Here is a 25,690-nt window from a genome sequence, read left to right on the forward strand (position 1 = left end):
AAAATATCAGAAAGATAAAGTATGAAAGAAGACTTGAATCGTTACCATGTGGATATTTTTCACTACTTTCATATACAAGTATTATCACAAAAGCCTAAATCTTGATCGAAAGTAAAATATTACAACCATAATTATATCACAGTAAACTCTATTTCCCATCAGAAAATGTTGGTTTTGAAACATTCTTCCTTGCATTGAGAACTTTGGAGTTTAGTTCAATTTAATCATGCTGTAATTCACATAACTCAAAAATCTGTCAATCCTTTTGTGCTTTCCTGGTATGCAAGTAGTTAGTCTTACTTGAACTAACTTGTTACTCTGTTTAATGTTTATCAGTCAGACTGTTGAATGCTTTTTGATGGGTATTTCCATTTATTTGCTGTAAAGTACCATAGCATCTACACATACACAAAAAAAAACCTTTGCACATCAAAATATTTTATTGTGATATATAACATCATTTAGACAAATTGTTTTGACGCATAAAGGATAAATAGCAGGAGTGTGTGGAATTGAATCATGAAACATTTAACTGACAAAATTCTATTTCTTCATATTGCTTTGGAGGTCAAGGGGAATCAGGGCTTCAGGAATCAACAGTCAACAGGACAACAAAGTCATGTTTTCAACTCTGCCATCTTGATTTTTTAAAATATTTTTCTGTTGTTCAATTTCAAAACATATTCAGTTTAAAATATTATACCACTTATTGTTTATCAGAAATGGTGGACCATGAATAAAATAAAAATAAAATATTATATCCAAGCATTAATTACAAAGATTTAGTTCCACCTGTCTTACATGGCAGACCTTGCTGGAATTCTGAGGCAGAAGCTGGCTTTTTTGTACAGATGATGATAAAAGGGAAACTTAACAGGGACAAGGTAACTAATTAGTTTAATTCGGGAATCTTTTGTGGATGTCTTAAATCACATAAGAGGGTAACTTCACTATGTTCACTGAAATTAACAACTGCTCACTTACATTAGAGTAGTATAATATGGTCCTTATCCCTAGAAACATAAAAATTTTAAACCATTAATGCTAATAATAAGGTGCTTTTCACACAAGTTATTTTGAAACATCTTTTTAATTAAAACACCATCAAATACGTTTTTATGTGTGCATGCACACACATATGTATAAAATCTTTCTCTCTAGCTTTATGTATATTCATACCTATATACATAAATCATATAAATAAAATAATATTATAAATAAAATAAATATTATACAATACATAGTATACATTAATAAATATAAACATCATAAATAAAATGAATATTATAAATAAAATAAAAATTAGCAGAATTGCTCAATAAATTTGCCATTGAGGCATTGGTTCCAGAGGTTGTTATTTCCATTACCTGTGGCAAAAGTAGAATTAAAATGTTCTGTTTCTTTATATTTTTCATGAAATTTTGGGGTAAAAAAATCTGATTTAAAAATACATTTTTTTAAAATTTCAAAAATTAAAGATTATTATTATTTTTTAAAAAAAGTAATAGCTTCAAAATGGTTTATGCCTGAGTTAAAAATGGAAAATGAGCTTTCCTGGAATAAATTCCATAACAAAGGCTAGACTCAGAATCTGATCACCTTTTTTTTTTTTTTTTTTTTTTTTAAGTAAAATGAGCAAGATCTGGAGCTTAAAAATGGTGTAAATAAGAAGGGTTGTTTATTATTATAATTTTAATTTCACAGATGAGCTTGCTTTCAGAAAGAGTACCAACTCCTGTAACGGGTGCAGACTCTACTTCATCAATAAGTCTAGAGTCAAAAAATATGTAAGTGTTGCTGCTTAATTTATGCATGTGCACAAGTATGAATGGACACTGCTATTTTATTCACAATTCAACATTTTATAACCCCGCACTTTTTAGGGCTTTTGCCAGGAGCATGGTCATCCTTGCATGAGTTTCATTTGAGTGGCTCTGATGGGATGTTAATTTAAAACTCTTCTGCTGAATGGTATCTACACCTTCATAATATTACGTAGCAAGATTGCCTACATTCTGGCTGAAAGTCAGAATGTAGGCCATCTTACATGGTAAGACAAAGACCTTCTTGCTTTTATATTGAAATTTAACGTCCCTTATATTCAGGTATATATATATACCTGTATATTTCTTATCTGGAACCATACAGACCTGTGAGCCTTAAAATTGAGATTTATGTTGGTGTTAGTGCAGACCCAGTTATTTAAGCAGATTTTTGATTATACTTTAACATAGATTTCATGTATAATTTGCAAACATACCACAACAGTTTTGACTCTAGCCTGTAATGGTGGCATATGAACTGGATAGCAATTCCAAACTAGTGGTAAAAAGAAATTCAGAGATAGCCTCCTCTTACTGAGGAGACTATCACTAATCAGTACCATTGGCATAAGCTACAATTTCCTTCTATCGTCTAGATTTTCTATTTCATTACAGAATGAGAGAAACTGATAAATTTCTGGGTGAAATTTAGCTTCAGAACACAACATGGCAAGGATTGTGCAGAAGTGATTAAAGTTTAGAGTAATGGTTGACTGCTATGAGAAAAGCTGCTTGCTGCACAAGGATAGGATTCGTAGCGATAGGAATCAAAAGAGGGAAATGAGAACTAGAAGTGAGAATCCAGTAAGCAAGTGCTTTTAGGCATCATGAGTCTAGTGATGCCTGAAGTTGTTGGTAATACCTTCTAAAAGGTCATGGAATTGATTCACTTTTATTTTGGGGGGACAGAATATTTTATAGGGCAGAAAGTGTCATCATACTTGCTTCTTGTAATTGCTGTTCTCCCTGCCATGTTGGTAGAATGTATTACTGCTCTTAAAAAAAAAGAAACTGTTGTATATACCACACCTTATTTTCATAACTCTGTACTAATTTTCTAGCAGGAGTCTTTCTCTCTTCAAACATGGGTTTTTATTAGTTCCTCACAGTGTTTTTACATCAGTGAAAAATTCTGTGCCAGCTTTGCCAGTTTGCAACTGCCACAAAAGACTTGTCCAGAGTTAAACAGTAAATCATAGGTACATGTATGGATGACACAGGTCTTCTCAGTTCCCTGTTGCATCATCTGTGTGTTCTGTGCTCCTTCCTTACCATGTAACCTAATCCCTCTGCCAGGATGAGTTTGGATGTTTGCCCATTATTATTATTATTATTATTTTAAAGATGACATAGCCTAAATGTAGTCAGGTGAATGAAACCTTTTGCTTTTTCAAGTTAATTTATATTTTCTCTCTCTTTTTTTTTTTTTTTCCACATGATTTATATATATCTTTATATATATTTAATTATTATTTTGCTACTCTTACAGTTTATTATGGGAAGAAACTTTGCTGGATGCCTTGTTAAATTTTTCTGCCACACCAAAAGGACTCTTTCTGCTTCATAGTACAGGGGCCATGAATGACTGTGTAAGCTTTATGTTCAACAGTTTATCAAAAAAACTCCAGGTAAGTGTTACATAGCAGGTACAGTATTTCTTTCCTTTAATGGTTACAATAAAATAAAGAAGAAAAAAAATAAGAAAATAAATCCAGAAACCCTTTTGTCATTTATACTGTACAGAACATTCATTTTAAATGTAGGTAATGATCTTTGATGTTAGTGTCCCATAGATTTAATTTTGTTGAATGTTATCCATCTTTAGAATGCCAGGTATATATTGAGTTTTTATGACTTTTTACTGAGAAGTTCAAAATGAGATCTTGTTGGTAGACGTTGTTGAAATCTAGATACAATGTTAGCATGTAACCAAAAATCAGCTTATATGCATTTTAGGAGAAAAAATGTTAAGGACATCCTATTGAAAATGTGCAAAGAGGGTTAAAATAACAAAGTTTTTATTCCTTGCTGATGTTGCATCTCCCACATATAGTATTTAGCATTTAAATTTTGATAAGATACTTTACTTGATAAAGATGTTTTGTTTGGAATCTGACCCTGGCAAGTCTGTACAAGATAATATATGCAAACTGTTCAAGTCTAATATTACAGTGGATTAAATTCTGTAAACATATGTAGGAAAGATCAATATTTAAGAGATCTTTTGAGAGTTTCATGTCCTCTACCATACTAACTCTGTGCTTTTAAATTTGTTACTAACAGACAAACGAATGTGAAGAGTTTGGTAATGGAGTGATTATTGCACAACTGGCAACAACACCAACAGGTGCAGTAGCTCTACAGAGTTCAGGTAATTTTAAGAAGGATGTTACAAGAATAGTTATGTGCTATAGTCTTGCACAGTAGAAAAAAATGGTGGGAAAGATATTAGAAAGATGATCAGACTGGAATAATTATGCATTATTAGCAAAGGCTCTTTAAATGCCTATTGTTTTTTTATTATTATTTTTCAGGGATATTTATTCTTTCAGACTTCAAAGTCATTCACTTATCTTGATGAAGGTTTTTCCCCCTCCCATGTTACAGAATTTTTATTTAATTGTTCTTGATTTCCAGAAATTTCTTGTTTGTGCATTTATGACTGTTAAAAATAATGATAATAATAAAAAACTGTTAATAATTTGCAAGTACTTATTGATTGGCAGATCAGAATTATTAAGTGTTGATCTCTGTAATTTATATGCACTTTTCCATGGCTACTGAGAGAGTACTCAGAGTGAGAAGCTTCATAGACCCGAATGTCGTTTATGCTCTGGTGCAACAATGAGATAAGATTGAGATTTTTTTGAATTCATGTTCAGAGAAATTAACTGTTGTCATACCACACAGCTGTCTAGGTAGTCGTTGTGTTAATTAGAATCTTAGCAATATAGTAAAGCTATCCTTGAGTTGCTAAGGAATTCAGTGAGGTACAGAAGTTGCATGTATTCTCTTTGAGTATCTAGAAATGGTTGGTATGTAATTAAAGTGTCTTGGCTGAAAGATTATTACAAAGGCAGGGTAATTCTGCCAGTCAAGGAAACTATTATTTGGTTATTATTTATGCCTCTGGGATTTTTCAGAGAGCAGGGAGCAGACTTACTTGAGTAAATCCATCTGTCCTATTTAAGGTTCTCTTGCTTCTTATGAATGGCCGTCAGCATCAAAGAAAAATGGTAGATCAAAAAACATCAGCACTGATTTTCAGCCCTTAGAGCAGGTTGTGTAATGTCTGTAAAGTTTATATTAAGTTTGTAAGTTACACTTGGAGATTCAAATGTAGATGGCTGTTTTTCCTTTTTTAAAAAGTATTGAGATTCAAATGTAGATGGCTGTTTTTCCTTTTTTAAAAAGTATTATTGTTATTACTAAACTATTTAAATTCAACTAGTGGTGTTTCCCTTAAAAATATTTTTTGGTCATTATGGTATGTTTTCATAACATTTTTGTACTATAACTCACCAATAAATTGTGCGTAAATACACATTTACAATAACTCACCAATAAAACCCCAGAGCCAATGCTAGCTAATCTTGAGAAGTTAACTTGTAAAGAAACATCAGCAGCTTGTTTACATGAAACATTCAATATATATAAATATCATCCTACTGTAGTACAATATTCTTTGTGAACTGCTACTGTAAAATTGAATATAAGCACAATGCTGTAGAAAGGTAATTTGACCAAAGGATTGAGAATAGAAGGGAAAGGGGAAGACTCAGGCTGTCTGTCTTGTGAAATTTTAGTCCACAATGCAGAAAATTTTGAGAATCTGAGTTAGAATTGTGGTGTAAAATGTTTTTTAATATGAAAAATGTTTTTCTGGTGTCCTTACCATTCTCATGATTAAAACAAAAAATTGTTTTAGGGTTTATAAAAGCCCTTGTAACTGAATTATGGACTCTTTTGGAGTGTGGAAAAGATGATGTGAGGATAACTCAACCCAAATCTACTCCAGTTGACCCTATTGACCAAAGCTGTCAGAAGGTGAGAAGTTAATTAATAATCTTCTTTACTGGCATGGAAAAAAATAGTACTGTATTTCAGATATTATGATACATAACTTTCACTAGTCTTTTATTGCAACTATACCTGTTTTCTGTCATACGGGGAAAAATTGATTTGATATGCTAGTAAATAATGGTTAATTGAAAAAAATCATCTGTTACATGGCAGATCACAATGCCAAGGTTCCATTAAAGATGGAACAGTAAATAGGCATGACAGAAGTGAATATCTCAAAATACTAGCTATAAGTTCAAGTCCTGAGTTACTGTAGTAAGATCAGGGAGGAAAATGTGTTTTAGAGTGTGCTGTGTCTCTAAAATTTAGAATTCCATGGTAGTGCGAGTGTTAGGATTTTCAAAATGATTCTGAAGTTATTTCCAGAGTTGCATTTCATTTACTCCATTGGAAGAAAGTTCAAATTTACTAAGCCACCACTTATAAAATTTGATTGCTTGTACATACTTCCCAGACTACTGGTCTTTTTGATTGTATATACACCTGTCAGGTTTGCAGTAATTTTGGCAGCTCTATTTATGTCAATTCCAGCCTACAAAGAAGGATAAGAACAAACTTGAATATTTTTTAACATATATTTGGTTATACTTGGCTGACTAACCTTTTGTTACCCTTTTTGTTTTCTTTCTCTAGTCTTTTCTGTCTCTGATAAACTTGCTCACTTATCCTGCAGTTCTTGAGCTTCTGAGTAAACATGATATACCAAATAAACCAACGTATTCACTCCGTGAAGTACCTACAGATATTATCGTAAGTAGAGTTTTATAGATTTTAAAGAAAAATAATAGTTACATGAGGATATCTTTATTGAGAAATTATTACTGTAATAAAAAATAAGTTATTTCTTCTCCTTTGAAATTTTCTGCATTTTGTATTATATACAGCATGAGGGCAGTATATGCACATATCAATTCATGTTAACCAAAATTTTCATTTTGGAATCCTAAAGATAATAAAAAATTTGATGCCTAATTTAAAGATCCTATTTCCCATTTTTATTTATTTTATTTCATTATTTATTTTATTATATTATATTATTTATTTACTTGTTTATTTTTATTTATTTTATTTATTTAAAGATCCTGTTTCCCATTCCATGAGAATGTGTTTTTCCATGGAAAAAGTGACATAGTTATCTCTGTGTGTGCATGCATGCTAGCAAATGCTGGAAAACTCCTATATTTGTATTTATATAATATTACTTTATTACACTGGGGATTCAAAAAAAAAAAAATAGAAGCACCTCAGGCTTTCTTAATAGCACAGATGATTCATGCAAACAAAATCACTAACCGGAAAATTACTGATCAAGGCATATTTTAATCTTAAGAAAAATACTATTATGTTAGTATCATTTGGTATTACTTCTTCCAGCCACAATCCATTTCTTTTTTTCTCATCTGTGAAGCACAGTCAAATTTAATCTGTGACCTTGAGTGGCAGTTAAAATTAGATCTTTGCTAATGAGCTAGCACTTTGAATTGTTGTTGCATTAAAGTGTTTGCTTAGAGTAAGCTCTGGATTGGTGATACTTCAAGTTGTTGTTTAGACTGTGTATATCATAATAGTGTACATTATGTTTGGAAAGAATTTTTGTAAGTTTTTTTTTTTTTTTTTTGTAATGCCGTTTTGTTGATTTCAAGAGTGGTGTGAAAAGTTTCATTTTTTTTTTCAATATTTTTTTTTCAATCAGCTCAGTGTTGGTATGTCCCCTGATAGATATTACTGCTCAGTCATAAAGTTTTCTGAGGTACTGGAAGCAGGGAAGATGTATGCTGAAAATGATAAATATTTCAGAGTTTTCAAACATGGGTAGGTCTTAAGTAATGTTTTTTTATGGCTTTTGAAAGCGCATGTTACTTTGGCTTTTGTGGAGCTTCCAACAGTTTTCTGGAATTCTCTAGGTTTCCAGAAATAGCAATACTGATACGATTGTTTGAAATTCATAGACTCATAGAATGACTTGGGGTGGAAGGGACCTTAAAGATCATTTAGTTCTAACAACACTGCCCATGGGCAGGGATGCCCAGGGCCTCACCCAACATGGTCTTGACCACCTCCAGGGATGGGACATCCACAGCCTCTCTGGGCAACCTGTGCTAGTGCCGCACCGCTCTATGAGTGAAGAATTTCCATTTAACCTCTAATCTAAATCTTCCCACTTTTTTTTAAAGCCATTCCCCATTGTCCTGGCATTGTCTGTGCAATAAAAAAGTTGCACTCCATCTTTTTTTTAACCCCTTCTTTAGGTATTGAAAAGCTGAAATTAGGTCACCCCAGAGCCTTCTCCAAGCTGAACATCCTCAGCTCTTTCATAATTTCTTCATACTCCTATGAAGAAGGGTACTCCAACCCTGTGATGAACTTTGTGGCCCTCCTTTGGACCCATTCTAACAGCCCCACATATTTCTTGTGCTGGGGGCCCCAGGCCTGGACACAGCACTCCAAGTGAGGCCTCACAAGGGCAGAGCAGAGGGGGACAATCTCCTTGTGGCCACTCATCTGTTGATGCAGCTCAGGATGCAGTTGGCCTTCTGGGCTGCAAGTGCTCACTGCTGTCTCATGTCATGCTTTTCATCCACCAGAACCCCCAAGTCCTTCTTCCCTGAATTTTCCTGAAGAGTTACAGATAAATATATTTTGGATGGGGTTTTCTCGCCTAAGTAGTGTGCAAAAGTGGGTTGTGTAAGTCCAAGACTGTGTAGTTAACAGAAGGGAAATAGGCACTTAAAAGGGGGGTGTTCATCTAACATTAACATATAATGGTTGAGTCTGAATACTCAGAAAACTCTCTATTACATCAGATGATGTGTCATCAAAGATATAAACCTCAACTTTCAAGCTTAGCCATGGCTGGCCTTGGATACTGGCCTCTGAAAATAAGTGGCCATGTTTTGAACCAGTGTTCGAGAGGGTGTTATACCAAATAATTTGCTGTTCTTTTCATTAAATTAGATGTATACAAATTTCAAACATTTAAAAAACAAACAAAACAACAACAACAAACAGCTTAGCATTTGTCTTATGGTTTGATACTGAATATTCAGTGATTTTTAAAATCTAAGTACTAAGTTATTTTCCTAACCTTCTCTATGGTTTCTTCTTGCGATTGACTTTATTTGGTGGAAAGCACCTCGTATTACAGAAATAATTTAAATACATATTTTTTAATAATAGGTTTCATTTTATAGTAAATATCCCTAAAGAACTGTTATCTGTGTGAAATACAGAGGTTTTTTTTACATCTGTCTTTCCTTGGCAGGATATCATTGACAGGCTTATTATTTTGAATTCAGATGCTAAAATTCATTCCTTATTCAGTTATGAACAATCACATATCTTTGGTTTGAGGTAAGATGCTCTTTTTTTTTTTTTTTGTTTTCTGGTCATATTAACAAAATAGAATATAACATGCTTGGTTATGTTGCTTCTGATAAGGTAGTATTTGTTTTTTATTATGCATGAAGGTGAAATTCTACAACCCCCCCTTTTTTAGCATAAGAAGATTGAATGAAAACTGTTAAACAAAATGAAAATAGCATTGAATCTAATCTTATAACCCGTAAATGGATATATTGTAATATGATAAGCAATAATAGAAATTGCATGTTGTTATTTTGTCTAGCTGATAGAAAAGAAGGTTACATCCATTGTAGTGCATGTAGTGCATAAAAGTAATACTGAAGTACTAAAATAAGCCAAGTATTTAAAACTATATAAGGTTTTATTATATATAGTCTCCCTCTACTTAGAATTATTTTTTTAGTACATAGGTTTAATTATCACCAATTTCACCCATACTTATTTGAAAAATAGTATTATTAGATCACAAATATTTTTAGAACCTGAAGGAACATTATTGTTAGAAAACATGAACATGACAGTGTCAGCATATTTAAGTGTTTTATAATATTTTAACATAATAATTACAGTTTCTGCATTTTTTGTGCTTTTTTCCCCCTGTTTTCCAAAGATGTATATATAAATCCTTTAACTGACTTATTTATTAGTAACATATTTTGTGCAATTGAAATAAAAACTGTATTGGATTGTGCTTCATAGTATGGAAAATCTTGATAATCTTGCTTGGGCAGGGTATAGCCCAGTTGGTTAAGGACTGCAACATTAGCTTTCTGCAACTGTATCTTTAACATCAAGGTAAAAATATTTTATACTCTGTATGACTAAGATGTAGTATAATTTGCTGGTAAGTATGAGCATGGAAGATATGAACAGTGGTAGAATTTGCAGGTGAGAGATAAAATGATTTTGTCTTCTAAATTGGGAGTTATAAATGTTGTTTGGGGGAAATCAATGGTTGGATAGGAAATAGACATCCTAAGATATTATTTGAAAATTAACATGTTATGAGGCATTTAAGATTATCCTGACTCCATTAAAAAGCTTGACAGAATCCCCATTGACTTAAATAAAGATGAGGGAAAGTGAGCTGTTTTAAAGTTTAAAATAATAATTTGCTTTTAGATTGTGTTCTAGACTTAGAAGGTAAAAGAACACACTTCTTGTACCGTGATATTGGAATGCTTTTTGTTGTAGGCAAAAATGATTTACTGAATCTGAGCACTTAAGAAGTTGACTCCCATGCTGTAAGGCAAAGGCTGTTATACAAATCCATGAATCACGTGGTGAAGTTGTGTTTAATGCTTACAACATTTTTAACACAGCCTCTACTCTGTGAGGTAACAGAACTACCCGTAACTACACATACAAGCAATGTAAAAAACTCATCCATAATCACTCAAAAGAAGCCATATGGTTAAGCAGATAGGACTTTAGAGTTCACCGTGGAAATGGCATTTTCTGCTGAAAACAGAAAAAGTCAAAAAACAAGTGGAAATCCAGAAGATGTCTTATATTCCTCTTTTCAGTTCATATGCAGAGCCAAATTGCCAGATTTTATTTTTATTTTTAATTTTGTTGTTCAAAAGTCCTGTTACCTTCATAGCCTTTCCTATAAAAGAAAGGATGATTCAAGTCTAGGGATTATAATATACAGGCCTATATATACCAAAAAAAAAAAAAAAAAAAAAAGTAATGACGTGTTTTGTTATTGATTAAATAGCTTTTTATGAACACGTGGGGCTTACTGTTACTTTTTTTTTTTCCAGATAATTGCGAATTGGCACATACAAGCCTTCTATTATGGCAAATCCAAAGCCTGCACAAAGCAAATATATACTATTATGTAGTTGCTCAAAATTTTCTATTACAGTAATACTGGAATTCAGAATGAATCTGGTATTTGCCATGCTTATGGTATTGTTTACAGTATTATGCCTTGCAAGAAACCCTAGTCTATATTATTTTAATGTGAGAGGTATACCGTTACTATTAAATGCATTTTGAAAGTGAGTTCCGTGAGCTTTTCTGTGAACCCTGCTCACTACAGACATCTGTGTTCTGAAAAGTAAACCTTGTCTTGTGTACTTCGTATGCTCCTTGACCAAATCCCATCAAGAATATCAAGCTTAGCAGCAGTTAGATCAAATACAGTATCAGATGTTGAACAGATCTGAAAATGTAGACAGCTCATTAAAAGGAGCAAAAGAGCTGTATTTCTCTGCTGCAATGTAGAAATAAAACACTTAAATTTTTGTGATAACTGCGACATTGAAAAACTGTTTTATGACAGGATTTTGGTGAAATGTTTGCCTAGATTATTTTTTTTCCCCACTGATTTTAATATCAGTAAACAGCTCAAACCACTTTCTCTAATTTTGACAGCATCTGCACAGCCATGTACTTTGATATTTGGTCAGATACCATTGTACTTTGGCTTGCCTAGAGCCGAGTGCTCAACTTCAATCTGTTTTACTTATACTCTGAGGTCCTGTAAAACCTTTCTATTGCTCAGAAGTGTTACAAAATTGTTTATTTGAATGTTAAGCAACTTCTACCATTTACAACAATCTTTTTCTTCATGTGTGTACTGTCAGAGATTTAAAATTGTTTAGTTTTAACTGTTTAATTATATGCAATTTAAAATATATAGGCGTTTCCATGGTTTATTTAATCAAAAAAAGTATAGGTGTATCCATTTATCTCTTCAGTGTTATTATTGTATTTTCTGGTGGCTGATTATTTTAATTTTGAGTAAGTATGAATTCTGAACTATTACACCGATGGACAGCTCTGCAGAGACTCTACTGACAGCTTTCCTTTTCATGCTTTCCTCCTCTGAGAAGTAGTGTTCATGCAGCAGAAATCAAAGGGAAATTATAGGGAAGCTCGATATGGTTTTGCATAGCCAGTATCTCTTAGCCTATAAAGAATGTTCCTGAGAGTGCATTTGTACAGACAAGTAAAATATCAGTTCCACAGCAAGTCATCCTAGTGGGAGGCTCCTTTTTTGTAACTCTCAGCTTGGAAGTAGTTTGGCCTAAGTACCTTCTTCAGCACGCATGAATGGATCATTGTTCCTGGACTTTTGGCAGGTTATTTCTGATTTGATCCAAACAGATCCAAAGGCTTTTGGATCTTGATTTTTTGAAGCCCCTTGAGTCGTAATGTTTCAGGTGCTCTCAATTGTAGTTTTCTGAGGACACTTCTAGGTATCTGTTTTCTATTCAGGGATTAAACAGGTAATTTCTTGATCCACAAAGGTGAATGACATAAATCCCATACATTTGGTGATGGAGCACTTGGAATATGTTGCCCAGAAAGTCAGTGGAGCCTCCTTCCTTCAACATCTGTGAAAACCTCTTGAACATGGTCCTCGGCAATCTGCTTTCTAGGTATCTGACTTCCAGGGGTCCCTTCCAAACTTAACCATTTTGTGATTTTTCCAATTAAATCAGTTTTTTTTTTTTTTTTTTTTTTCTTTTCTGATCTGGTTTTCCTTTATTGCAGTTATTGCATACTCCCAGGATAAGATCTATTCACCTGAAGGCACTTTTCATATTTTTTTCATATTATTCTTATTCAAAAAGGGAAACTTTAGACAAGAAATTGGAGATCAGAATAGAAAAATGAAAGCACATCGTTCCTAATGTATATATAGAATGATTTTCAAACTGTCAGTTCAACTTCAAAGCAGATTTGGACTTATTTAGAAGCAGGAGGAAGTTTTTCAAGCAGCCAACATTGGTTGATAAAAGAACATTGAAGACTGTTTCAGCCACTGTTTTGTACAGCCTGAAAATCTGGGTACACAGGAATCCATACAAAAATTCTCAGTAGTCTTTCTGTTTTAGAAGATTTTGAACTTAAATTGCCATCAGAGCACAAATCCTAGGAAAAGGGAATTCACAGCAGTAATCCAAGTAATAAACTTTAGTGTTATATTTATGGAGAGAATTTTCTTAATGTAATGACCAACTTAATTTCTTTGATACAAGCATACACATTGATTGTATCTTAAAAGTTATTGGATGTGAGAACAATTTTCATAAAGGTGTGATACTAAATATCTAAACCACCTCCCTTTCAAGGCTAATCTCTTAGAATCACTACTCCTTTTATTAACAAAGGAGTTGAGTAAACAGTGGTAACATACTTTTTCTTTCAGACCAATAAATATCTGGCATCAAGGCAATTTATATAGTATTTCAGTAGAGTGAATACATCTGTGAGTTGAGTTTTTTCTCATGCTGAGAAAATATATGCATAATATATGTATTTCCAGAGCCTCTGCCTAAAGCATTATTCAGGCATTAACATATTGCTCTGCTCTCTATTCAGAAATCCATTAAAAAAAAAAAAATTAAAAAAATGGAGTGATACTGTATTGTTAACTGGATTAAAGCATGGCAAAGTACCATTTTTTTTAACCTTAGATAACCAACCCCCAGTCTCTAAAAAGTATCGATACTCCAAAATAAGTTCAAAGGTATCCAGTCAGTTGTGACTTGCATAAAACAGAAAAGGTACAGTGTTACCGAGAGTAGACATAGGCTGGGAGCAGTGGGAGGGGGTCAGAATTAGCCTACAGGCAGCTTTACAAAAATTCTCTCTCGTTTAACAGAGTACATTTATCACACATACTGTTCCTTAAAACTGTTTTCCTGTTTCTTTTTTTTTCTTATCAATCTTACATTCTTACATAAATATACTACTACCCTCCTCCCCCCCCCCCCCCTTTTTTTTCCCCATAGGGGATTTTTTTGGTTATAAGTCGGTAAAGCTCCTAAATGTTCACAGAATCACAGAATAGTCTAGGTTGGAAGAGACCTCCAAGATCACCGAGTCCAACCTCTGACCTAACACTAACAAATCTTCCACTAAACCATATCCCTAAGCTCTACATCTAAATGTCTTTTAAAGACCTCCAGGGATGGTGACTCAACCGCTTCCCTGGGCAGCCTATTCCAGTGACTAACAACCCTTTCGGTAAAGAAGTTCTTCCTAATATCCAACCTAAACCTCCCCTGGCACAACTTTAACCCATTCCCCCTCGTCCTGTCACCAGGCACGTGGGAGAATAGACCAACCCCCACCTCGCTACAGCCTCCCTTCAGGTACCTGTAGAGTGCAATAAGGTCACCCCTGAGCCTCCTCTTCTCCAGGCTGAACAAGCCCAGCTCCCTCAGCTGCTCCTCATAAGACTTGTTCTCCAGGCCCCTCACCAGCTTCATTGCCCTTCTCTGGACTCACTCGAGCACCTCGATGTCCTTCTTGTAGCGAGGGGCCCAAAACTGAACACAGTACTCGAGGTGCAGCCTCACCAGAGCCGAGTACAGGGGGACAATCACTTCCCTGGACCTGCTGGCCACACTGTTTCTTATGCAAGCCAGGATGCTGCTGGCCTTCTTGGCCGCCTGAGCACACTGCTGGCTCATATTCAGCCGACTGTCAACCACTACTCCCAGGTCCTTCTCTGCCAGGCAGCTTTCCAACCATCTCCCAGCCTGTAGCTCTGTTTGGGGTTGTTGTGCCCCAGGTGCAGGACCCGGCACTTGGCCTTGTTGAACTTCATACCGTTGGCCTCGGCCCATTGGTCCAGCCTATCCAGATCCTCCTGCAGAGCCTTCCTACCCTCGAGCAGATCGACACACGCACCTAACTTGGTGTCGTCTGCAAACTTGCTGAGGGCGCACTTGATCCCCTCGTCCAGATCATCGATGAAGATGTTAAAGAGGACTGGCCCCAGTACCGAGCCCTGGGGGACAAATGTTAGGAAGTTAGGAAGGAATGTTAGGAAATGTTAGGAAATGTTAGGAAGTCAAAAAATGTTTTGTATGTACTTTCAGAATGAGAAGAATATTTGTTGTGAGCCCTGCACTTGTTCATTGAAACACCTCGTGCTAGTAGGCATTAAGCAAAAATAACAGTACTCTGTTCAAGAGTTTGTCTTCCTGCAGGAAAGTACCTGGAAATCTCAGAGAATCAAATCCTCTCCCTTCAGATAGGCAAACTGGGGCTGTTTAATTTTTAAGATGAAATGTGCTTGCTTAGCATTTGGAGACTTCTGAAGACAGTCTGTTTTGTAGAATCATATTTTGAACTGCAGTGAAAAGTAGATTAATTTCAGGCATGTGTAAGGTAAGGCTGAAAAAAGAGTATTTGTTACAGTGCTCTCTATGGTTCTTTTAAATGTATATATGTTTATGCAAAATTAGAGAAAATTGGAAATATTAGTCTAAGTCACATGTTCATCAATATCAGCTTCAAGTTGTAGAGCAATAGAGCTTGCCACAGTAGGAAGTGGGTGTTGGATTATTATTGGAGTAGTGTAATAAATATTTTGACATGGTTAAGTTGCATATTTTTGTTGTATATCACAGTGAATATGCTTTTTCTTCTAATACTCATTTTTTTTTACTTGCTGAACAGGTGCAGGAGATTATTAAAATGCATTATATCTATTTCTACAAAACTAGTTAGAGAAAGATTTAGGAAAGAAAATTTTAATGGCTTATACTATATTGACATCAAAATCAATCACCCTCTTGAAATTTGCCTCAAAACAATATGTATTGTTTTATGTGATATGCGTTTTATGTGATACATCAAGTGATATGCAATTCTTTGGAAACCAGCCTGTTCCCACTGGAAGTGCATGCTGCGTGTGTATGGGGAAGACTTGATCAGTAGTGGTCACTGCAGAGTGCACATATGTCCTGTAAATTTGACCCCTGTTTAATAATCTAAAAATACAAGAGTACAGAGTCTACATTACTAGTGATGGGGAGCTGCAACAAGTTCATCTACTTCCACATTACATAGTTATACAGTTAATTCTTTTTTGTTAGTTTGTATCCAAATATATTTGTTAAGTGTACTAATGTAGAACAACTTATATTGAATAGAATGGGAACAGCAGATTGTGTGATTTGATTGAATTCTATCACTTTTTTTTTTTTTTTTTTTTTTTTTCCCCTTCATACATACTGGGGGAAATTAAAACACTTCACTTCCTGAAATTTAAAACCAGCTTCACTTCGAGTCCTCTAGGCTGGCAAGTGAGGCTCATGAAAAGCATTTCTGTTTAGCTAGGGAGACTCTTACCATTAGCAATCACATTACATGTGATTTGTAAATACATTGGGTTGCTGAAGTGCTCTTTTGAAAATCTTTTCATGAGGAAAACATCATAAGAAATACATAAGTCCCTGAGCTCCCTTACTGGGAAAAATGTGACTACCCGAAGGTAGTAGCTTCCAGTGGCCCAGGCATCAGAGGTTTAACTCAGGGTGTTGATAAATACTCTGTACAAACATTATCTTGTAGTTTTTCAATACCCCTATCAGCTTTGCTTTCAGTGGGACAATTAAAAGCCATTATTCTTTAAAAAGACAATGTGTGGAGGCATGCTCTCTCTGCTCATTATTACTGACTTCTGTTCAGTCAGTAAAGCTTGTGAAGCTTTGCATGGTTGAAGCTATCAAGCGCACATTATGCTCTAAAGCCAACTAGGTGGATTTTGGCTTCTTTTTGCTAGCCTTTCTGTACTGGTCTGGCACACATGATAGTAATTGCAACTCACTTTTTGGATCAGTGTTCTCATTGGAGCTCAGGCAGTTACTCAGAGTAATAAAAAATAAATCAAATTGGTAATGTAGGCTTCGATGTTAAACGTGTTAATCACCTATGATGACACTGGAATTATTTAATGAAAATTTTGATTTGGGTTTCTATGTTGGTGTCCATATTCATTTAGCAAGAAGGAAATTCTGCTACTGCAAAGAGGTCCCAGTCCTCATTTTTCCCCTCTTGTTTTTAATATTGATTTCTGGGAGAGAAACAAAGACCCATACTCTCTATAAATGTTATGCTGTATCTTTACACTGATCTGAATCATCCGTGCCTGTATTTAGAGCAGGCAGTAACTGCAAGACAAAAGAAAACCTTTTTCTGAAGACCAGTTTACCCCACCATTTTGGGATCACATCACTGGAATTACTTACAGAAAATGTCGATGCACACGTTTCAGGTTTGGCTAACCATTGTTCCCTGCCTGAACAGACACGTTATTGATACAGCAGTATAGATTACTTCGGATGTGCCAGATTTGTTTTTCCCTATGGTGCATGGACTGCTTCTGTTTACGCCATATTTTTTTTTTTATCTTTTGCACGGACAATGTGCTGTGTCTGGCTGCAATGGAGGTAATCTTCACAGACACCTATGTGGTGCTGTGTTTTGGATTTGTGCCGAAAATGGTGTCGATAACTCCCCAGTGTTTTGGTGGACGCTGTGTGAGTACTGCTCAGGAGCAGGACTTTCTCTTTATCCCACTTCCCACTGAGTAGGCTGGTATGCAGGAAGTTAGGACTGAACACAGCCAGAACAGCTGACCCAAACTGGCCAAAGGGATATACTGTATAATATCATACTCAGCAATAAAAACTGAGGTGAGGTAGGATGGGAAGTTGGTCTTGAAGATAGTTGTTGCTGTGAGACTGGCTGGGAGTTAGTCTGCTTGTGGGAAGTGGTGTGTGATTGCCTTTGCATCACTGTTTTTCCTTCTTTCCCCCCACCCCCATCTTTCCTTTACTTATTCAATCGCCTGTCTTTACCCATGAGTTTTCTCACTTCAACTCTGGCTTCTCTCCCTTTCAGTGGGTACCACTGAGAAGGGTTTGGCTCCATCTTCTTCATACTCTCTAATCAGCTTTTTATGTACATAAGAACCCTGCAAAGCCTTCTGTTTTCCAGACTGAACAATCACAGCTTTCTCAGCCAGTGTCCAAGTTAGATGGCCTAAACCTCTAAAATGTCATTTGAATGCCCAAGCAGAGGCAGTTCATGTTAGGGTCTCTTATATTTTGTCACTTATCCTACCACTATCCCTTCTGTTTGACTATGGTTTGTTTTATTTTTCTGCTCTGCCTTGTGTACCAAAGATGTTCTAAGCATTCTTAGCCATCAGTATTCTCCTGGCTATTTTTGACTGCTGGAAACCTCAGACAGGTTCTTTACCATTTAAAGTTATCATACTTAATGGGAGAAATGGTCCATTTTCATAATGGCTTCAGTGCTCTTTGTGTGCATTTTTCTCCTATATAGCAATAAAAAAATACAGTTGAACTATCATTTCTTCTTTTGTGATTTAGAGAAGTACTGACAGTGAGTCAATGTCAGGAAACAGTTAATGTAAAATAAATAGAACATGAAGAAATTTGAAACTGAACAGTTTAAAGTAATACTAAAAAAGCAGCAACAACAAAAAAGACATACTGTCATCATGTCTATTTACTCCTTGGTCACAATTGTTTGAATTTGCAGGTGTTAAATTATTTATGGATGGCCCGTGAATTTTTGCTGTTGTCAGTAGAAGCATATTGGGAACTACATGTAAGAAATGAGCATTGACTAAGAGATGAAAAATTTCAAACAATATGTATTCTCTAGTTCATACCAAGTCTTATGTGAATGCAAAATATAATGCTGATCAGACTTAATTTATGATGAGTTTTATGATTGTGATAAAACAATATAAGAGTAACAACAAGAATGTTTACTTGTATCATTTTCCATGAACAGGAAGCCTTCAACGCAAGTGCTTTGTTTCTGTGTTATAGCGAATATATTAGTTAAAATAATGAAAAATAAATAAATTAAAAAATTTGAATTGACCTGGCTCAGATTAATATGAAATATGTTGGATTAGTTTCACTGTTAATTCACTCTGAAGTTACAAAACAAAATTGTATGCAATATGCTGTCATGCTATTGTGATTATTGACTTAATTTACCACTGTTCTTTGTTTTTCTGAAATAAAAAAAAAAAAGTAGATTTGTTGGTTTTGTTGCATGTTAAATCTTTTATTGCCATTGAGCTGTGTTAAATTTGATAGTACAGAAGTGTTTAAGAGCCTATTTTCTAAAGGAACGATGTATTTTTATTTTGTCTCTCCCTGACTCCTGCACTGCCCATGGTAACCCGATTTTGAGTTACCTTACCTGCCTATTAGATAATTTATTCACATGTCCCATGGAATGTCTTATTAAGTCTATGCCATTTCTGTGTTCTGCGATAGAAATTCAAAACCAGACTGAGGTGACCAGTGATTATTTTCTTTGTTTATTCAGTGCACATGTAAAAGCTATTGGGAACCCGTTCCCTGTTTGCTCAAGGCCACTTGAGTGGCTAAAGAGAACCCTTCCTGACCCAATTCTGTCTGGGTATTTTTCAGATACTTAAAGTCCTCCCCCCCAATTCCCTCACCCCATTTTGAGATCTCATAAACATGTTCACCTTTGTCTTACCCTGCATTACTGGAATTCTGACTGATGTGCTATCACTTCGATGTACCCTGCAGGTTGTTAAATGTGCTTTGCTGTGAGCTTAATACCCTTTTGTTCTTGGAGACTCGCTATAAAGTGTCACAAGTTTTACTAACTGCTCAGGAAGAAAATGTCACAGAAACTTCTGAAGGACCAGGGTAAGAATTGGCCAGTGTAAATGTTATTTTAATTGTCAGACTTTTCTCCTGAGTATATATGAGTTCCTTAGTGGCTTTAAACATAGAGACGCTCTCCTGTAGTTTGCATCTAATGTATGTAAGTTTATTTATGTGCATGTTTATCATCAATCTTATATTATCAGAAGATATTTTGTTCTTTTTTCTACTTCCAACTCAAAAGAGTGAAAGTGAAAGGCAAGTATTTTTCTCCTTTTCATATGCATAAATCTTAAGTTATTTATTTTTTGATTTTTAAAAAGGAAGTGCGAAATTTGTGGGTTCAGTTGTGCCTTTTGAAATTACTTGATGTTACTCTTCTATGCATATATTATAAAATAAGGGTATTTATGTATTAAAGGCATAGTCAGTACTTTTATTTATTTATTTATTTATGTGTTTATATCTTAGTCAGCTCGTCAACTTCTGTGAGTTTCTGTTGCTGACTTTTAAGTAAAATTGCACAATTTATCTTTTAAAAAGTGAAAGTGTATTTTGGAGACTGAAATGGATGGTTATTTAGTCCCAAATACTTTGTCCTTCTCTCAGCATGTTTAATATTAAAAAACTTAACTCTTTCTGTCTGCTGTACAGGACCAGCACAGAGCTTGGATCAAACAGTATGAGCTAAACCTCAGCAGATAAACATTGTTATACATTATTCATATACATTATTCATATACATATAATATACATTATTCATTATATACTATTTGAACAGGAGACCTATTGTTTCCTTAAACAATAGATACTGTATTCTAAGAAACTTGGTGTATAAAAATTGATTTTAATTCCTTAATATTTCTACCCTGAGCTACACATTGATTTATGACAGCAAGTTAGGTGTGCGTAAGTTCTGAATAACTGCTTATTTGGGAAAGCAGAAATTGCTGATAGGCCAAAAAAGGAAGAGATTTTGATGCTGTTAACTGTTTCTGACCTAGTTACTGAGCACGTGGGCATAACAAAGCTTGAAGTTTTAGAATTATAGAATATCCCAAGTTGGAAGGGACCCATGAGGATTGTTGAGTCCAACTCCTGGGTCCCCAAAGGACCACCCAAAAAATCAGACCATGTTTTTGAGAGCACTGTACAAATGCTTCTTGAACTCCTGCCTGCTCAGTGCCCATGACCACTACCCTGCGGAGCTTGTTCCAGTACCAACCATCCTCTCGGTGAAGAACCTTTTCCTGATATCCAGCCTGACCCTCCCCTGTCCCAGCTCCATGCCCTTCCCTCAGGTCCTGTTGCTGACCCAGAGAGCAGAGCTCGGCGCCTGCCCCTCCGCTCCCCTCGTGAGGGAGCTGCAGGCTGCAATGAGGCCTCCTCTCAGTCTTCTCCAGGCTGAACAAAGTGACTTGAACCGCTCCTCACACGTCTTGCCCTCCAGACCTTGTACCATTTTCATATCCCTCCTTTGGACACTAGACCCTTCACAAGCTTCGGAACCCTCCTTTCTACCCTTTTGCTTCCCCTAATTGCTTAGATGTTTCTAGTCAGTGTTAGGTAGAGGAGTACAAAATTCGTGTAATACTTGCAGACCTCTCAAAACACTTCATGTTTCTGTTTATTTCTTTATGCCTATTTATTGCCCAAGTATTGTTTTAACTCTCTGAAGTTATTCTTGTTCATCACAGTTTTCTGAATTAAACAGTCATTGGTAAATCAAAGTGGTAGTAATTTTTTTTTTTATTTTTTTGTGTGTTGTTTTATTTTCCAGAGATATTATAATTGATGGCCTATCAGTTGAGAGAAACCATGTTCTTGTTAGGGTATATCTTATTGGAGGACCACAGGAAAGGATTTTGCCTCAGAGAGTACTAGATAAGGTTAGAATTTAAAGTTTATTAATTTCTGTTTCTTTAACTCTTATCCTCATTAATTGAACATTTTGTTGATAATTTAGCACATGGAAAATTGTTTAACATTATAAAATAGCAGCCCACCTTTAGCTTTATAAAGGGCTAACACTGACACTGAAAAAAATACGTTGTTTTAACTGTATGCACTATTGGCATGTGCCTAGGACACTCTACAATCAGAAGTTTTTGTATTGATGCAGTTTAATAATACTTTTCTCACTATAAAAATGAATGCAATTTGTCTATTTTTTACTTTTATATTTCCGTTTTTTCTTTATTACCTTTCCATTTGTTATATCATGTTTTTTTCCATGCTTGGGTTTTCACCTGTGGTACCTAATACCTGGAGCTTTCATCAATGTTCTAACAACACAGTGTTTGTTAAACAGTTCCTTTAAATGTTCTACTTCTTATAAAGTAACTCTTATAAAGATAAAACACAAATTACTGTCAGCACAGAAAAGACAGCTAGATCAATGCATATAATTGGAAGTACAAGGTTCTTTTGTTTGTTTTTTTGAAAACTTCAATTTCCCCTTTGGTTGAAAAAAGAACTGTAACTTCAAAACTGTCAGTTGTACATACTAGAACAAATGCTGGCTCAAAGGCTTTGTGGATTTTGTGTCCTTCAACTTTTATTTTAGTTATGAAGTATATAATCTTGAATTGTATATCAAGCATAATTTTCTTATATAAGCAATAGTTCTGGGAACTTAACCTAATTTAATTTCTTTTTGGTCCTGTATCTAGGGCAGTGATCCATATCCTTGGCCAATGTTTTCATCGTTCCCTTTGCCAAAGTGCTATCTTGCAAAAATTCCTAGGAAAACTGAATTCAGACAAGGTATGTACAAAGCATTCAAATCATGTAGATGTCGAACAAATGTCTCTGTTGTTTTATTTTTTTATTTTTTTCCTTAGATTATGATCTCATAAAGGATTTTTCATTGTTGGCTGCATTTGTAGCTAAGTAAGTTGGTTTGGTTTTCCTTGTCTGGCTTTGTGCAACTGTCAATCTGCAAAGCTCTGTTTACTAATCTAATTCCTATGCAAACTTAAAGATTAACCTTCTGGCTTGTCTCAGGTGGGTGAGTCAAGAGATATATTTATATCATCTCTCTAGTAACTGAAGCAAGACATTATGGTTAAGCTACATATTTTTTGTACACTGTTTTCTTGATTCAGATCCCCGTGTTTACAAAACTTGTTGGTGTGTGAAATAGACAGCATTTAGGATAGTTGGTTTCCACATTGAACATCAATTTGGAATGTGGGTAGACTAAAGAATCCTTTGAAGAACTATCTAGGCAAAGCAGTTTAGTTCATACAGAGAAAACATTTTAAGATTTTAATTTGCATAGACAATGCAAAAGAACCTGGTGAATGAGTTATAATAAGTAAATCATCCTTTGTATTTATGTTCACTATATCCTTGAAATGTTCTTATTAAACTTACTTGTGAATTTCTTCAGCCAATGTAGATTTTCAAAAGTGATAGAAGTTCTACATCAAATTTAGAAAATATTCTGTTTATAAATATCTAGAAAAATAAAGCAGTTGACAAAATTTGTAAAGAATAGATTACTCTGATGCCTTTCTCTGATAAGAGAAAAGACAGTGTAGTTATAAAAGAAGGAAATGTTCTTTATTTTGGTAATAGTGTTAAGGTTTCCCATGGTAATTTTCATAAGACACTACATTTTTAGATCAAATCACTGTAAAGTGGGTGCCCAGTTCTTTTAAAAATGTCTTCAAGAAGGCAGATGGTCTTACTCTTCGATATTTGCTGTAACTCTCAGAACTTCTCTCTTCTCTTCTTCAGAGCAATTCTGTTGCTTGTCATTAACAAGTGGCCTAATGGAGTGGGGTTGGTGTTTGTCACTTTGGGGGATGACAACCAGGAAAGCTTGGTTAAAACTTTTTGACTAACAGTAAATTTACTAGATTTAATTTCAAAGATATGCAAGTATGTTAGAGGTATGGAAATACATTTTATTTCAAATGGCATTTTTATATTATAAAATACGATATAACTCAAAAATGAACAGTGCATTTGGTTTCACAGTCAAACAAAACATTTCATGCTTTTTACTTGGGAAAAAAAGACGCTGCTGAAAGTGTTCTGTTTCAATTCTAATTTTTTAAAATGAATTATTCTTTATCAAACGGTGAATCTCTGATTTGCTGGGCCGAAGCTTTCAGGATGTGTAAGTTCTTGTGAAAGAAAGTGTGAGAATGAATAGATCAAATATTAAAAGAATTAAATTCATAAATTACGGATTCCTGTAATTGGAAAAAAAGAAATCAAGAGCAAGATTAGAAGATGAGGTATATCTGGATTCAATTTTTCGACACTATAATATGACAGTGATATGAGGGTTCTTTCAGAAGAGATAGGAAAAAGTTATGATTAATATCTATGAGTAATATTTGTACAGGACAGAAGATAATTGTTTGACAGTTGAAGCTGGTGAGTCCTTGGGTGGAGTGCCTCTAGCATGGGTGCGGCAGTCTAAGGAAAACAGGCATATTAGAAGGATTCTGGAGCAGAGCTACAAATCATGCCTTTGAGATGTTATGTTTGAATATAGACTGAAATCACAGAATCACACAGTATCTTGAGCTGGAAAGAACCACAAGTATCTTTGAGTTCAACTCCTCTCTCCACATAGAACTACCTAAAAGTTAAACCATTGTCAAACACTTCTTGAACTCCAGTGGCTCGGTGCCATGATCACTGCCCCGGGGAGCCTGTTGCAGTGCCTGACCACCCACCCTCTTATTGAAGAACCTTTTCCTAACATCCAGCATGAACCTCCCTTTACACAGCTTCATGCTGTCCTGTAGGGCCTAGTAATAATTGCAACTGGCTGATGCTGAAAAGGCAAAGGCAAGTCTCTCAGTATATAAAAAGCAATTTTAAGGAGGACAGTTAGATTTTCCATGTCCCTGTGCAGAAAAAGTAGTTGGTTTATTTGGCAATGAAGATTTGTTACAAATTAACTTAAAATAATTTAGTAGGATACATCTGGAAGTCATGAAATCATTATTGGAGGTTTTAAGAGCAGCCTCTTTGATGTTGTGTTTGTTCAGCATTCATGCTATATAGTTGTTACACGGCTTGCTAGGAAGTTTTAAGTCATTTTAGTTAGACATTACTTCTTTTTCAAGTAGGTGAACAGGGCTCACACAGACTTCATCTGTATGGCAAGAGTTCTGCAGCCATTCAAAAAATTGTACATCGTATGAGTGGGGATGTGTAAATGCTTGTTATATCTATCACTAAAGAATGAAAGCAAGTGCAGTTCTGTGATTCCCTGAAGTTGTTGGTGTTCAGATTTCATACTATGATGTTATGTTTTGTAACTTGTATGGTATCATTTCTGTCCTCTTCTTGGGGTGCTTATATTACATGAATAATTAAAAGTGTGCTCAGGTGGCCAAGAAGGCCAACGGCATCCTGGCTTGTATCAGAAATAGTGTGACCAGCAGGGCTAGGGAGGTGATTGTCCCCCTGTACTCGGCTCTGGTGAGGTCGCACCTTGAGTACTGTGTTCAGTTTTGGGCCCCTCGCTACAAGAAGGACATCGAGGTGCTTGAGCGGGTCCAAAGAAGGGCGACGAAGCTGGTGAGGGGCCTGGAGAACAAGTCCTACGAGGAGCGGCTGAAGGAGCTGGGCTTATTCAGCCTGGAGAAGAGGAGGCTCAGGGGCGACCTTATCGCTCTCTACAGATACCTTAAAGGAGGCTGTAGAGAGGTGGGGGTTGGCCTGTTCTCCCACGTGCCTGGTGACAGGACGAGGGGGAATGGGCTAAAGTTGCGCCAGGGGAGTTTTAGGTTAGATGTTAGGAAGAGCTTCTTTACTGAAAGGGTTGTTAGTCATTGGAACAGGCTGCCCAGGGAGGTGGTGGAGTCACCATCCCTGGAAGTCTTCAAAAGACGTTTAGATGTAGAGCTTAGGGATATGGTTTAGTGGGGACTGTTAGTGTTAGGTCAGAGGTTGGACTCGATGATCTTGAGGTCTCTTCCAACCTAGAAATTCTGTGATTCTGTGAAA

General features: G+C 35.4%; 1 protein-coding gene across 6 annotated transcripts in view; it reads left to right on the forward strand.

Annotated features, from left to right (window-relative positions):
• The window catches only part of TBC1D32 (TBC1 domain family member 32), an 87,149-nt gene that overhangs the window by 23,918 nt on the left and 37,541 nt on the right, over positions 1-25,690 (forward strand). For 5 of the 6 annotated variants that reach the window (XR_004749467.1, XM_035321887.1, XM_035321888.1 and 2 more), the window contains 9 exons: positions 1,705-1,787; positions 3,313-3,451; positions 4,107-4,194; positions 5,752-5,870; positions 6,540-6,656; positions 9,169-9,257; positions 19,631-19,753; positions 21,492-21,600; positions 22,384-22,477. Coding sequence is in view for 5 of the 6 variants with exons in the window: in XM_035321887.1 (XP_035177778.1) it covers positions 1,705-1,787; positions 3,313-3,451; positions 4,107-4,194; positions 5,752-5,870; positions 6,540-6,656; positions 9,169-9,257; positions 19,631-19,753; positions 21,492-21,600; positions 22,384-22,477 (961 nt within the window). In the remaining variant the exon portion in view is untranslated. The remainder of the gene's footprint in view (positions 1-1,704; positions 1,788-3,312; positions 3,452-4,106; positions 4,195-5,751; positions 5,871-6,539; positions 6,657-9,168; positions 9,258-19,630; positions 19,754-21,491; positions 21,601-22,383; positions 22,478-25,690) is intronic. The other variant, XM_035321889.1, reaches the window with a different exon arrangement.

The sequence above is a fragment of the Oxyura jamaicensis genome, chromosome 3 (genome assembly GCF_011077185.1).
Source record: "Oxyura jamaicensis isolate SHBP4307 breed ruddy duck chromosome 3, BPBGC_Ojam_1.0, whole genome shotgun sequence".
Taxonomy (NCBI): domain Eukaryota; kingdom Metazoa; phylum Chordata; class Aves; order Anseriformes; family Anatidae; genus Oxyura; species Oxyura jamaicensis.